Here is a 12082-nt window from a genome sequence, read left to right as displayed (position 1 = left end):
GACCAGTGTGGACTGGGGATCCGCTTAGGGCAAGAGCTAGGAGCTAGGCCTATATAAAGGGCGGTAGGGAGGAGGATCCTACGTCTCAGTCTCCTAGGTCTTACACTGGTATCAGAGCTCAGGGGAGAAGGAGGAGGAAGAAGAAGGAGGCATGGAGGAGCTTGCAAGGCGAGCACTTCTTGCAATGGATCTTCTCTCTCTCTCTCTCTCTCTCTCTCTCTCTCTCTCTCTCTCTCTCTCTCTCTCTCTCTCTCTCTCTCTCTCTCTCTCTCTCTCTCTCTCTGGTTGTGGGCAAGCCCTCTTGCAAGGGAGGAGTTATGAGGCCGTGGTCAGGCGCCCTAAGCAGGACAAGAACGGGATATGGGAAGCAAGGCTTCCAAGCTTGAAGCCGAGGAGCAAAGGCGGTCTTGACAGAGGGACTCCGTGGGAAGGTTACCCTACACAAAGTCAAGGAGCTGTGGAAACGATGGCTTGAGCGGGAGGACCTCATGGGGTGGACCTGCACAAAAAACGGACGGGGTCAGCCTCTTTAAGGACGTGAGACAACCCGTAACGCTTTGCAACACAGGGCTAAGCCCTAGTTTAGAGCAGATGGGCCTCTGAGTTTGGGTTTCTCTGTCATGGAGCTTCGCTGCCGCCATCGCTATACAGAACGACAAATTTTTTTAATTATTATTTTTCAAAAATTGCCCTTTTCAGTTTGCATGTGGGCGCCCTAATCTTGGGTACCCCCAGCTAAGGACGGCAACCCACGACTTTCGACGACAAGCACGGTTTTTGACAAGCATCAGTTTCAAACTGCAGCAGACACAAATTTTGCAAGTATGCGGATTGCATGGTGAGACAGCTCTTTGACGTAGAGGTGTTCTCGAGTGGGACCAGAAGCCAAGGCATCTTGGTATAATTATGGCCAACCCTGTAAGGACAGTCCCATTTTCACAGATGCAGCAAGCGATTCATATACAATTGTGCAAGATGAACAAAGCTCCATGCCACGCAAGGGTTTGTCGACACTGAGTCGGCATCAATCAGTAACGAGGTATACATTTGTTTTGAAGTTGTTCGGCCAATTTGTTTGCACATGATGAGTGATTCTTGTCCCGGCAAGGCTGTTGTACAAGTGATCAATCTCCATACATTTCCATAAATTTGCTAGCATGAAGGATCATCACTTGCACATGCAACTACATTATGCCTATCATGTGCATGCTGCATTGTTACTTTGAAATTTACATAATATTTTCGACAAGCAAGGCTTGCATTGCCTTCTAGAAAGGCTCGCATGCAATCGAGCGGAGTGCACTTTAGGAAATCCCAACACAAGCACGGCTTCGGTTGGCATCGAACCAATGCTTCACCTACCAACATGACTCAAGAATGGCTTGAGTACATGCAGCCCTGATCTGCTAGCCAGATCAATAGCAATTCAATTTTGATACCCATGGAATCTCAAGGCGATCGACACACCCTGTGCCTCGCCTTTATGAAGGGTGCACAGAGCTCGACATGGCTGACTTCTTGTCACTGCTTTCAGTAGAGCAGGCAAAGATACTCGCCACACGGCACTAGCCAATTTCAATTGAATTGCTTGACAAGGCCAATTCTCGTTTGCCATGATCTTTGTACGTCAATACCAACATCTGTTCACTACAATTTGGCCATCTTGTCTTGAAGATTCCCGCAATTGGACTGCTATGAGCATACAACCTTGGCGGGGGAATTGGCAATAGACTGCAGGTTATTTCATTACATACTAGACGGGCGTATATGATATATAAGGGTGTATACGATACACACAATAATTCTCTCTCGCGCAACGGATAGGGCTATGAGCTGCAACTGAGTGATTTTTCCTTGACATCTCAAGAACTGGTTTACAGGAGGACAACCACGTTAGCCAAATTTATGTTTTGTTTGTTTTTTCATGAAAACATATTTACATTGTTGGTTATGCACAGCAATGTGTTTTGCTAGTTTCCCATGAAGCAAGGCTTCTACATCATGCTATGCTACGGCCCATTGATTGGCATCAAGATCATTGGCATGCAAGTTTGGGAAACTGATACGATCAAAAATTTGTTCCCATTTAGGGCATAGTGACATCACGTTATGTGTGTATCACTACCACTGCCGAATGTGCAAGGCACTTATGGTTTTGGCTCTCGCGCTTGCGACCGTCATAGTAGCCAACGGCTTACAACCTTACATGCAAGGCATGCTAGCCAGGTGGAATGACCTCCACCACTTTATGCATTACGCTTCCGCTATCACACTCGCACCTCTGTCAAGGACAGACTAAGGATAGATTATTACAATTATTGTTGGTTACTATCAACACACAACAACACTAAAAAGAACATAATATTTCGACTTATTTCACAGGCAAAGTGCCATTTTAAGTCATTTTTCTAAAGTCACGATCCCATACATGATAAGAGGGTCAAGCTGTATTCCCTCTCTCGATGAGAGTGGTATACAGGCAGATTGTTGCTTGCTTATAGGATAAGCTGTGAGTCCGGCATAAGATGCGTTAGAGGACACATATTGGGCACAACATATACACAGATTCCTCACCCCAGGATGCTAGTCTTCTCTCTCTTTTTCTTATTTCTCTCAAGAATAATGAAACCTTCCTAAGAAGCTTTTCATACATGCTTTGTTTGGAAGTTAGCATGAGCCAAGGTGCTCTAACTCTCAGCTAGAAATTGCGCAAAACATCCTCTACATTAGTCTTCATGGTTTTGTTGATTGAACACTAATTGCGATAAGGGCTATGAGCCACACACACTGGCTAAGAGTCATTGTCAGATCTCGCGTACGACCCAACTGTTGGCATTCCTTGGGTGATTGTTCTTAAGATTGAACAGATCTACCCAGTGGAGTACACAACGACGTTAATGAACAAGCAAGAATCTTGTCATTATGAGTGTTGTGGGTATCATTTTTGCACGACATGTTTTTAGTGAAACACTTGAGTTGACTTTTTGATAACCATAAACTCAACTCAGTTGATCTCTAACACGGATTTTAGACGGGTGCTTACTAAATCACCCCACATGCATTAAGGATCACAATTTGATCTATTCCCGTTATGCTTTCAAGGAAAGCAATCCGCAATCTACCACATGGTCGTGAAAAAATTCAACTTTTCAAGTTGATTCTCATCATTTTGTACACTGTTCACTATGTTGGTTACCATTACCTGCTAGCTGAGCGGTTTCTACAAAGGGTCTTACCAAGGGGTTTGACTACGTAAATTCTACCCAACGGGTTTGGATTGTGAAGGCAACACCCAAGGTTTCCAGTGCACTATTGCTTGGTTTTTTCACAGGTGGGAGACGTGCTCTTGTGCATTGAATACGGGTAACTGAACTTTCAGATCAATTTCCAGGGCATGCCAAGGCATGTTGGAACAAGTATTTTGGGCCGTAGTGTCCAATGTACATTATGCTGTTATGAATCCACTTGTCGGATTTGATTTGGCACATGTTGTCGCATGGGATACAACATGGTCTAGGGACTCAAGGAGTTCGGTTAGCCAGTGTGGAGCAATGAATGAGGGTCCCTCTCACTCTTGTCGTAGAGTATTTAGAGTTACCTCCACACACAAGTACATCTTGTACTTGAAGGATGTTCTTTTTTACACATCCTTACATGAGACATATTCCACATGTGGAGAATATGAGTCTCTGGACCGACACTGGCGCCATTATTTCAATTATGTGTCATGACAAAGTCCAACTAGGTGCTGGTCAAATCTGTTTCCTATACCATTTTCAGCACGACGTATCAGGAGCACTTTCGTGGCCAAAAATTGTCGAATACTTAGAATGACTTGTCCAGGTACAAGTACTGCTAAACAACATTACAGATGGTTGTTTATACATATAGCAAGGCTATAAGTTGTTGATGAAAAAGTTTCATTGTTTTTACCTAGAAGTGATAACTGTTTCTCCTTCTATAATGGTTCGGACGTTTCAACAAAGCTTGCAAAAGATTGCAACTGCAAGTATTTAGTTTCTTTTCAGAAAAAATTACATTCCTTTAAATGTGTGCTAGGCGCATCACATTTGCCATACGTATTGGCAAGAGTTACCACAGATATGCAGGTTCGGATCTGTTTTTTGCTAAATGCATGCACACTAGGTGTTATGGGCCCTAGTGTTTAGCAAACGCTGATTTGGAACGGCATGCACATTCCTCAAGTTGTTGCTTATGAAGCATTTTGCACTCTATGTGCAGTATCTCTAGGAGATTACTTTTGGGTCTACTAATCACCAATAGAGGTCATGGCTTGGTTTGAGTGTTTGTGGATTTTTCAAGTTAACCACGATGGTTATTCCGAACATTGTTGATTCCTCAACAATGTTACACGATATTGTGATTCCCATTTACCAGTCATCTGGGATGACTGTCCGTAAAGCGTGAGGAAAACACACCTTAGGTACTGTCAGTTATCAAAGGGGATAAGCAAATTACCAAGTGTAATCTTGGGCTAAAGGATATGCAAAGTGCGTACATTATCACCAAGCATATCCAATTAATAAGCATTTATTGCTCTATTTGGAGTTTACTTACTATCAGTTAAAGCATGTTTGCGACTAAGTTTAGTCTCTTCATGTATAAGTCAGGTTCTCAAATTTGAACATTAGTTATGGTTGTTTATTGATGGAATTTGAGAACAAGTCAATGACTTAAACTTGACTGATGAGTTACGTCAGCAAGTCACTTTCAAGGAAACTGAAAAAAGTTACACACTTTAGATTGGAACATGTGTTTTCTGTTATGATCTCATGTGTTACCTAAGTAAATGAATGCTATCAACCTATGTTGATTCATGCATTCTTGTATTCTACAGGCTAGGATAAAGGTTTGTTATTGCATGCACACTAGGTGTTATGGGCCCTAGTGTTTAACTCTCTTTTGTCTGAGGCGGCATGAGACTACATCTCCAGTTGTTTCAAGGATGAAACCTCTCTTTAATGGAAGGAGTAAATCATCAATCATTCCTGTAACTTAAGTTAAGAGCATGTTATAAACAAAGGTTTATATTCTGCAACTTAAGAAAGGACAATAGACATGCTAAGAGCATAAACTTGCTATGAGCATAAAATATAGGTGGCTATACCATTCAGAGGTGCTAACATCATACATTTAAGATATGCTAAATAGCATATGCACATTAAAACTCTTGATATGATTCTTATGGTACAGTTTTAAGATGATTTGACTAGTCTACAGTCAAGTCTATTGCTTTACAACTTTAGTGAAAACTTATTCTTTTCACTCTAGTTTTCGAGGACGAAAACTCTTCCTTAAGGGGGGAGTAATGTCAGGACAAGGGTCCTACGGGGCAAGGCCCAACCTAGGGGGTCAGGGACCTAAGCCAAGGGCTTGGACTAGACAAGTGTGGACTGGGGATCTGCTTAGGGCAAGAGCTAGGAGCTAGGCCTATAAAAGGGCGGTAGGGAGGAGGATCCTACGTCTCAGTCTCCTAGGCTTACAATGATCTGCTGTCGGATTGCTCTACTATTCCCCCCCCCCCCCCCCCCCCCCCCCCCCCCATGATGCCCTTGCTACCTCGACCAAACACTTGAAAGCGCAGGCATTGCAACCCTACATTCATCGACTGTCCCTTCCCCATCTTCCTTTAACCAACTCGCAACCCCAAGTTGCTAGAGAGAGTTTTGGTCGCCACTGAGATTATTTGTTGAGAGAGAGAGAAACGACAACGAGAGAGAGAGAGAGAGAGAGAGAGAGAGAGAGAGAGAGAGAGAGAGAGAGAGAGAGAGAGAGAGACCTAGGCATGGCCTTGTACCTCTCAATGGTGAAGAAGGCGCGCACAAGAGGTGAAGAGGAAGAGAACGGAGAAACATGTCTACCACCCTGAATAGAAAAAGAGGGAGAGACAACTTTGAGGCTATTCTTTTCAAACAGGAGAGTGGAGAGAATCCCTCTGGATTCTTAGTTATTTTTTGAATAAAATTCAGCTGCTGGTACCCCCTATTACCCGTATGTTGTTGGTATTGCTATGATGTACACACCCACCCACTAATGTTCCAAGTAAAGCGTGTCTCAACTTACTACCGTGCCACTTGAAAATCCAATATTGCGAGCTAGGACCAAGAGGAAAAGAGTTCAAATTTGAGGAAAAAAAAGTGAGAAAATTTCCATAAAAATTCCTCTTTTAAAAGCACATAGGATTGACACCACACACAACGTCTTGCAGTGAAGAAAATTACGTGGACGTCAGACAGCTAGGAGGCATGATGCACTCGTCGTTCAATGCAGCGCCATCATCTCTGTATCAACCTCTTCCGGCTTTCCAATTACGAGTTTCTTGCACTCTTCAAAAGAGCCCAGGCAACGGTATGCTTCTTATTATGTCTTTACGGTGCTGTTTTTGAAAGCTTCTCTGTTACTTGATTGGACCCGTTGTCCAGTAGCTTCATTTTGGCCATTATGAACTTAAATTTCAATGTTTTTTCTTTATTCAAAGCATTTTCACTCTATCATGTTGAGATCCAGTTAGTGGTCGTTACGAAATTTAGTCTTTTGGCTGATGATATGGGTGAGATATGAGAAGGGAAAAACCACTGCTTGAATGAGGGCGCCTAAAGGTGCCACTCATATTTGGTTTAATGATCATGCGCCCCTTGGACTGGGACGCATCGATGCCTATAAATTGTGGAGATTTTTTCTTGGCAAAAAATAAAAGAGCCACAAATTGGCTAATGATATGTATAACGTGCAGCGGTTGCACTTCCCGTCATATCTAGGAAAGTCCGATGAGTTGCAAATTAAGGGTTTAATTGTTGCACTGCTGGGAGGGCTGCTAGGTGCTTTGATTGGTACAACTCTATGATTTCTTAGTGATGATATGGCATCACTTTATAGTGACATCCTAGGTTGCATATCATGATTGTACGGCCACAATGGCTTTGCATTTGCATATTTAGCGCATTTTGCCAATTTATTAGCTTTTTAGCTGATGTGGCATATTTTTATGTGAGGTGGCACATTTATTAGCTTTTTATGCCACTTATCATTATTTAGATGATGTGGTAGTTTATTCAATCCTAAATTGGGGGCTCCCTGTTTCGAGACTTCTAGGCCACTTATATAGGTATATAAGTGATCCTCTGTTCCCTCATTCTGAGTATCCATTTGTATGAGCACTCTCTCTAGTTATTAAGTTCTTTCTTTTGGGTCACTTTCTCTCTCTCTTCCTCTCCCTCTCAGTGTTTGTCTCATGTATCTCTTCATTCCTTTATGGTACCTAGCAAGAGGTTAAGGACGGCTTGGAGGCTCTACGAAAAGCTTTGGGAGACACTTAATTTGAGAGATTTCATCATGGTACTTGTTGCAATTTGTTGCGTTTTTGCTCAGCCCTCAGTTTCGAGGAAGTTTGGAAAACCTTGTTTCTTGCACCTATCTATGCGGGATCTCTCCTCTTCTTGCAGACTTGTTTTGTGGAGTTTTGTTGCGAGAAATCGCAGCAGAATGTTGAAGCAATCTTCAAATAAAAAAAGGAATCAATCAAAGAAAAGACCTTGAAGATTCAAAGATGACCACAAACTTCAAAGCATGATTTCAAAGAGATAACCAAAGAAGTAAAGACGATCAAGACAATACCCGTCACCATATTTTGTATGAGGTATAGACATTGCCCTCGAGGCTGAATAGATCCCGAGAGGTACGACCACTTCAAAAAGTTTTCATGAGCGTTTTTGTTGTTGGAGCCATTTCATTGTACCTACTCTTGTTTTAGGGGCGAGTCTTTGAGTTTGTGTTTTGGATGCCCTGAGTTAGAAGTGTTTTAAGTATTTTCAATGGAGTATGTACCCATTTAGGATGGCTTTGTCTTATTCCTTGTTGTTGTAAGGAAGTTTTTTCTTTGTGATTCCTTTGTTGAAGAGGAGGACATGTAAGTCACCTTGTCTGCCATTGTCTCTACCATTTCATAGCCCTTGGATTTAGGGGAGGATTGTTAGCAAAATAACTTTATTGGTATAAGTTATGGTGGTAATTCTTTATCGAAATAACCCATAAATTGTATGCTCGATCCACAATCATATCCCACAAAGCATGCTTGATCATCTCCTAAAGTTTTAGGATAAATCATTTGACCACTTGTCAAGGCACCAATCAAGCTTGAAGGCCTATAGAAAATTGTGCGTGTTCTTCTTTTCAGTTGTGTTGTGCAACACTTTTATCTCTGTTTCATTTCTCATTTACTCTGCCTCTAGCTATGGCTATATTGTGCTATCATCCTCCATAGCCTTCTGTATGCATTTCTTTTTTTTTTTTTTCAAGAAAAAGATCCTTCCATTAGTTAATAAAACTGCCCATAGAGCTACAGACACCTCTACTAGAGGGCTACATCAACAACAAGGGGAGACTCTCCCAGAGACGAAACAAAATATGTACAATGTGGGCTAAATCTCGAGATGGGAGGAGGAAAGAGCCACACAGGTGGGGCGGTAGTGCCATCTGGGTGCACCCTTGTGTCACAAAGTGATGACATGGCTACGGACAGCAGAAACCCTAAAATTCCTGCAAACCCTAATTTTTGCCAAAAACCCTAATTTTCGGAAATCGCGGAGGCTGATTTTTTTTTGTTTTGAAAATGATGAGCGACGCAAATTTCGCTTTTTCTCTATGCTGTGAAAGAGAGAGAACTTGCTTTAAAAAAAAAAAAAAGACTCTCTAAGAGAGAGAGAACTGTGCTTTTTATTTCAAGCTTATGGGGCTCTGCTTTTGGGCATCCCTTGTAATCTTTAAATTAGTGGTGAGGGCCTCACTTTTCAAAGCATCTAGACGCAAAGTCTGAGAGTGAAACCCTAACCGCTCTCTTGTACTTTGATGATTGATTAATACAAAAAGAAATACCGAAAGGGACGCCAGTCTTTGGGGCCAATATCTCTAGGCACGGAACTCCGCGGGGCCAGTGCAAATCTATTGTGATTTGTGAATTGTTTGAAGTGGTTATTTGGTGCTGTCATGATTGATTCTTGACTTGGAGTGTCCAAGTCTGTTACAGTGGTATCATAGCACGACCGATTTCTCTTCTACGGGAAATCCGATCCCCAATTTTTTTTTCCGCGGCACCTATGGCTTCAGGCAATGATCAGTTGACTCCCTCTGCATATGGAGATGCGGGCAGGGATCACAACGAAGATTCCGGCACGGAGTATGGCCCGCCTAGGTCTACTCAGGCGGAGCAGCAAGAGATGGAGCGTCGTCAATTGATTGGCGATGCAACAAAGATGATGCTCAATTTTGCCAAGGACCCGAAGATGGCAAAATATATGAACCAGACCTCTTTGGAAGAGGTACAGACGGAGTGGCAGAGAACCACAACACCACTCCCGAAACCCGCTCTCAAGAAACCTTCTGCCTCCAAGAAATATACGGAGAAGAAACTCGAGAACGCGGTTGATGCACGGATTGCTCAGCTTTTCGACGTGCAAAAGAAAGGCAAAAAGCACGGCAAAAAGCAGAAGAAAGGCACTGACTTCCCGGGATATTTGGGTCGTCGGTCGACATTTGACAAGGCAAAGAAATTGAAGAAGCGCGTCAAGTTTGAAGACCTACCCAGTTCTTCTTCTTCTTCTTCTTCTGACAGTTCTTCTAGCTCTTCAGACTTGAGCGAAGAAGACAGGAAAAGCAAAAAGCAAAGCAAGAAACAACGCTTCGGAAAGGGCAAGAAAAAGGCAAGGAAGTCTAAGTCTCGCCCAGTGAGTGACACTTCTACAGAGGACTCGTCTACGGACAGTTCAAACTCTGACAACAGAAACTTTTATGCGAACAAGAAGAATTTTTACAAAGCCAACCAGTATGACTTTCTCGAAGATAAAAGCAAGAAAGTCCGAGAGTTTAAGGAAGGTGGCCACTCGATCAAGTTTGATACTTTTTCAGGATACTCAGATGCTTCGAAGGCTTTGTCTTTTATACAGCAGTTTGACATCGCTTTCGCGGGAGGACGCTATTCAGAGCACTCCAAGATTCGGAGAGCTGCCTCTTACTTTAAGAGGAATGCTCGTACTTGGTGGTCCACGCTTCTTTTAAACAAGACTGCGCCAGTTAAATGGCTGAAATTTAAGAAGCTTTTTATTTCTTTTTGGTTGACGCAAGAATATGAATGAGATATACGAGCTGCTAGGAACCATCTTCGGATGACCCAGAAAGATACAATCGATGCTTATCGTGAAAGATTCTGGAGCTCTTTTCTACCCGCCTCTTCATTCAAGAAGCTCTCGTTCAGAGAACAGATTGAGCGGTTTACCTTGGGTCTACCTACAGAGATCCGAGATCACTGCTTGGAACAGAAGTCAGCTTCTATTTAGGAGTTGATGAGTCATGCGAAGCGGAGCTTTGCCATTCACTCTGGCAGTCTGACCTACCCCATAGATGAGGCCATGACACAACGAGCCGAACAGACTTCTGGGAATGAAAGTAGAAGGAAAAAGAGCAACCCAGAGAAAAAGGATGTACGACCCAAGCTTACTCTTGAGGAGAGAGCTCGCTTCATTAGAGAGGGGAAGTGCTTTGGATGCGGGGAACATGGACATATCTCCGTGAAGTGCCCTAAAAAGGCACAGAAAGAACAGAATGATAAGAACGGCCTGAGAGTTCGAGAGCAGCTGAGGAACGTGGCAGAAAAGGTAGATAAAAAGCAGAACTGGTACCACATGGCATGGGACTTGAACCGAATTAAATGAATGAAAGTACAAACTTTGCCGCTTTTGGGGCAAAGTGAAGGATCATGAAGCTCTTTTGAAGGAGCCAAGGCCAACTTCTTTTCACTTGGAATTGGCGGTTCGATTTGGAATTACGCCCGACAGACTGACGCCACAGGCGGAGGTAGTTCGACTGGCACCCGGATGGGATGTTGCCATTACACCGAGCATTGGCAAACTTCGTTTGCAATGACAGGGGTGTTCAGGGCACGCGAGTGACGTTCTACTCAGGATCCCTTGGTACCACAAGAACTACGTCGTGGTTGACTACCAGGCCGAGAAAGCGACTTTGATAAATGAAGGGCTTAGAGATTGTACTTGATGAACTTCAGTTTCTTACTCATTCTTTTGGGAGAGAACTGAATGATGGATAAAGGTTGAATATGCATTCTTTCGATCTGATCAAAAGAATGCCAAGATTTTTCTCCACACTCATGCCGATTGCTTTTCAGAGGGCATGAAGATCAAACCATTGATCTGATACCTGGAAGCATGCCACCGAATCGGCCACCTTACCGTGTGAGCCAAGTATAGAATGAAAAGATTATGAACCCAGTGAAAGACCTCTTGGAAAAGGGTCTTGTCCAGCCTAGTACTTCACCGTATTGCTCTCTAGTGTTGTTGGTTTTAAAGAAAGACGGATCTTGGAGAATGTGCATCGATTATAGCACTCTCAACGAAATCACCATCAAGAACAGATTTCCGATTCCTAGGATCGATGATATACTCGACAGGTTACAGGGATCCTCGTGCTTTAGCAGGATTGACTTGAAGAGTGGATATCATCAGATCAGGATAACGCCAGGAGATGTCTACAAGACAGCTTTTCGAACGACTTTTGGGTTATTTGAGTTTTTGGTGATGCCTTTTGGCTTAACCAATGCTCTTGCAACATTTAACCGGATGATGGACAGGATTTTTCGAGAGTACAGGCTATTTGTTGGCACTTTCTTTGACGACATCATTGTTTTCTCCAAGAATGAGGCAGAACACAAAGATCATCCGCTTCAAGTCTTTCAGGCATTACGAGATCACACGTTAGTGATTAATGCAAAGAAAAGTGAATTTCTTGGACCAGAGATACACTTTTGGGACACATTGTGTCAGCAACAGTAGCAGTGCAAATGGACCCAGCCAAGATAGAAACTATCTGTGATTGGCCCGATTTGAGGAATGTCCATGAAGTTAGAAGCTTCTTGGGACTGTGTTCGTACTATAGGCGGTTCATACGAAAGTTTGTAGAGGTTGCTTCCCCTATGCATACCTTGACACAGAAAGGAGTACCTTTTTCGTGGGGACCCACATAGGTGACTGCCTTTCGGACATTGAAAGAGAAATTG

At 43.0% G+C, this 12082-nt stretch overlaps 1 protein-coding gene across 3 annotated transcripts in view; it reads left to right on the top strand.

The window, feature by feature from the left end:
- Positions 1–6195: 6195 nt before the first annotated feature.
- Positions 6196–12082, top strand: part of SRX (sulfiredoxin) — a 143600-nt gene continuing 137713 nt past the window's right edge. Inside the window, exon 1 of one of the 3 annotated variants that reach the window (XM_086504326.1) lies at positions 6196–6369. In XM_086504326.1, the coding sequence (XP_086360452.1) occupies positions 6267–6369 (103 nt within the window). In that variant the 5' untranslated portion in view covers positions 6196–6266. The remainder of the gene's footprint in view (positions 6370–12082) is intronic. The other 2 variants (XM_086504327.1, XM_086504328.1) reach the window with 2 other exon arrangements.

The sequence above is a fragment of the Adiantum capillus-veneris genome, chromosome 28 (genome assembly GCF_014529385.1).
Source record: "Adiantum capillus-veneris isolate H3 chromosome 28, ASM1452938v2, whole genome shotgun sequence".
Lineage (NCBI taxonomy): Eukaryota > Viridiplantae > Streptophyta > Polypodiopsida > Polypodiales > Pteridaceae > Adiantum > Adiantum capillus-veneris.
This window is presented reverse-complemented; position numbering and strand designations above follow the sequence as displayed.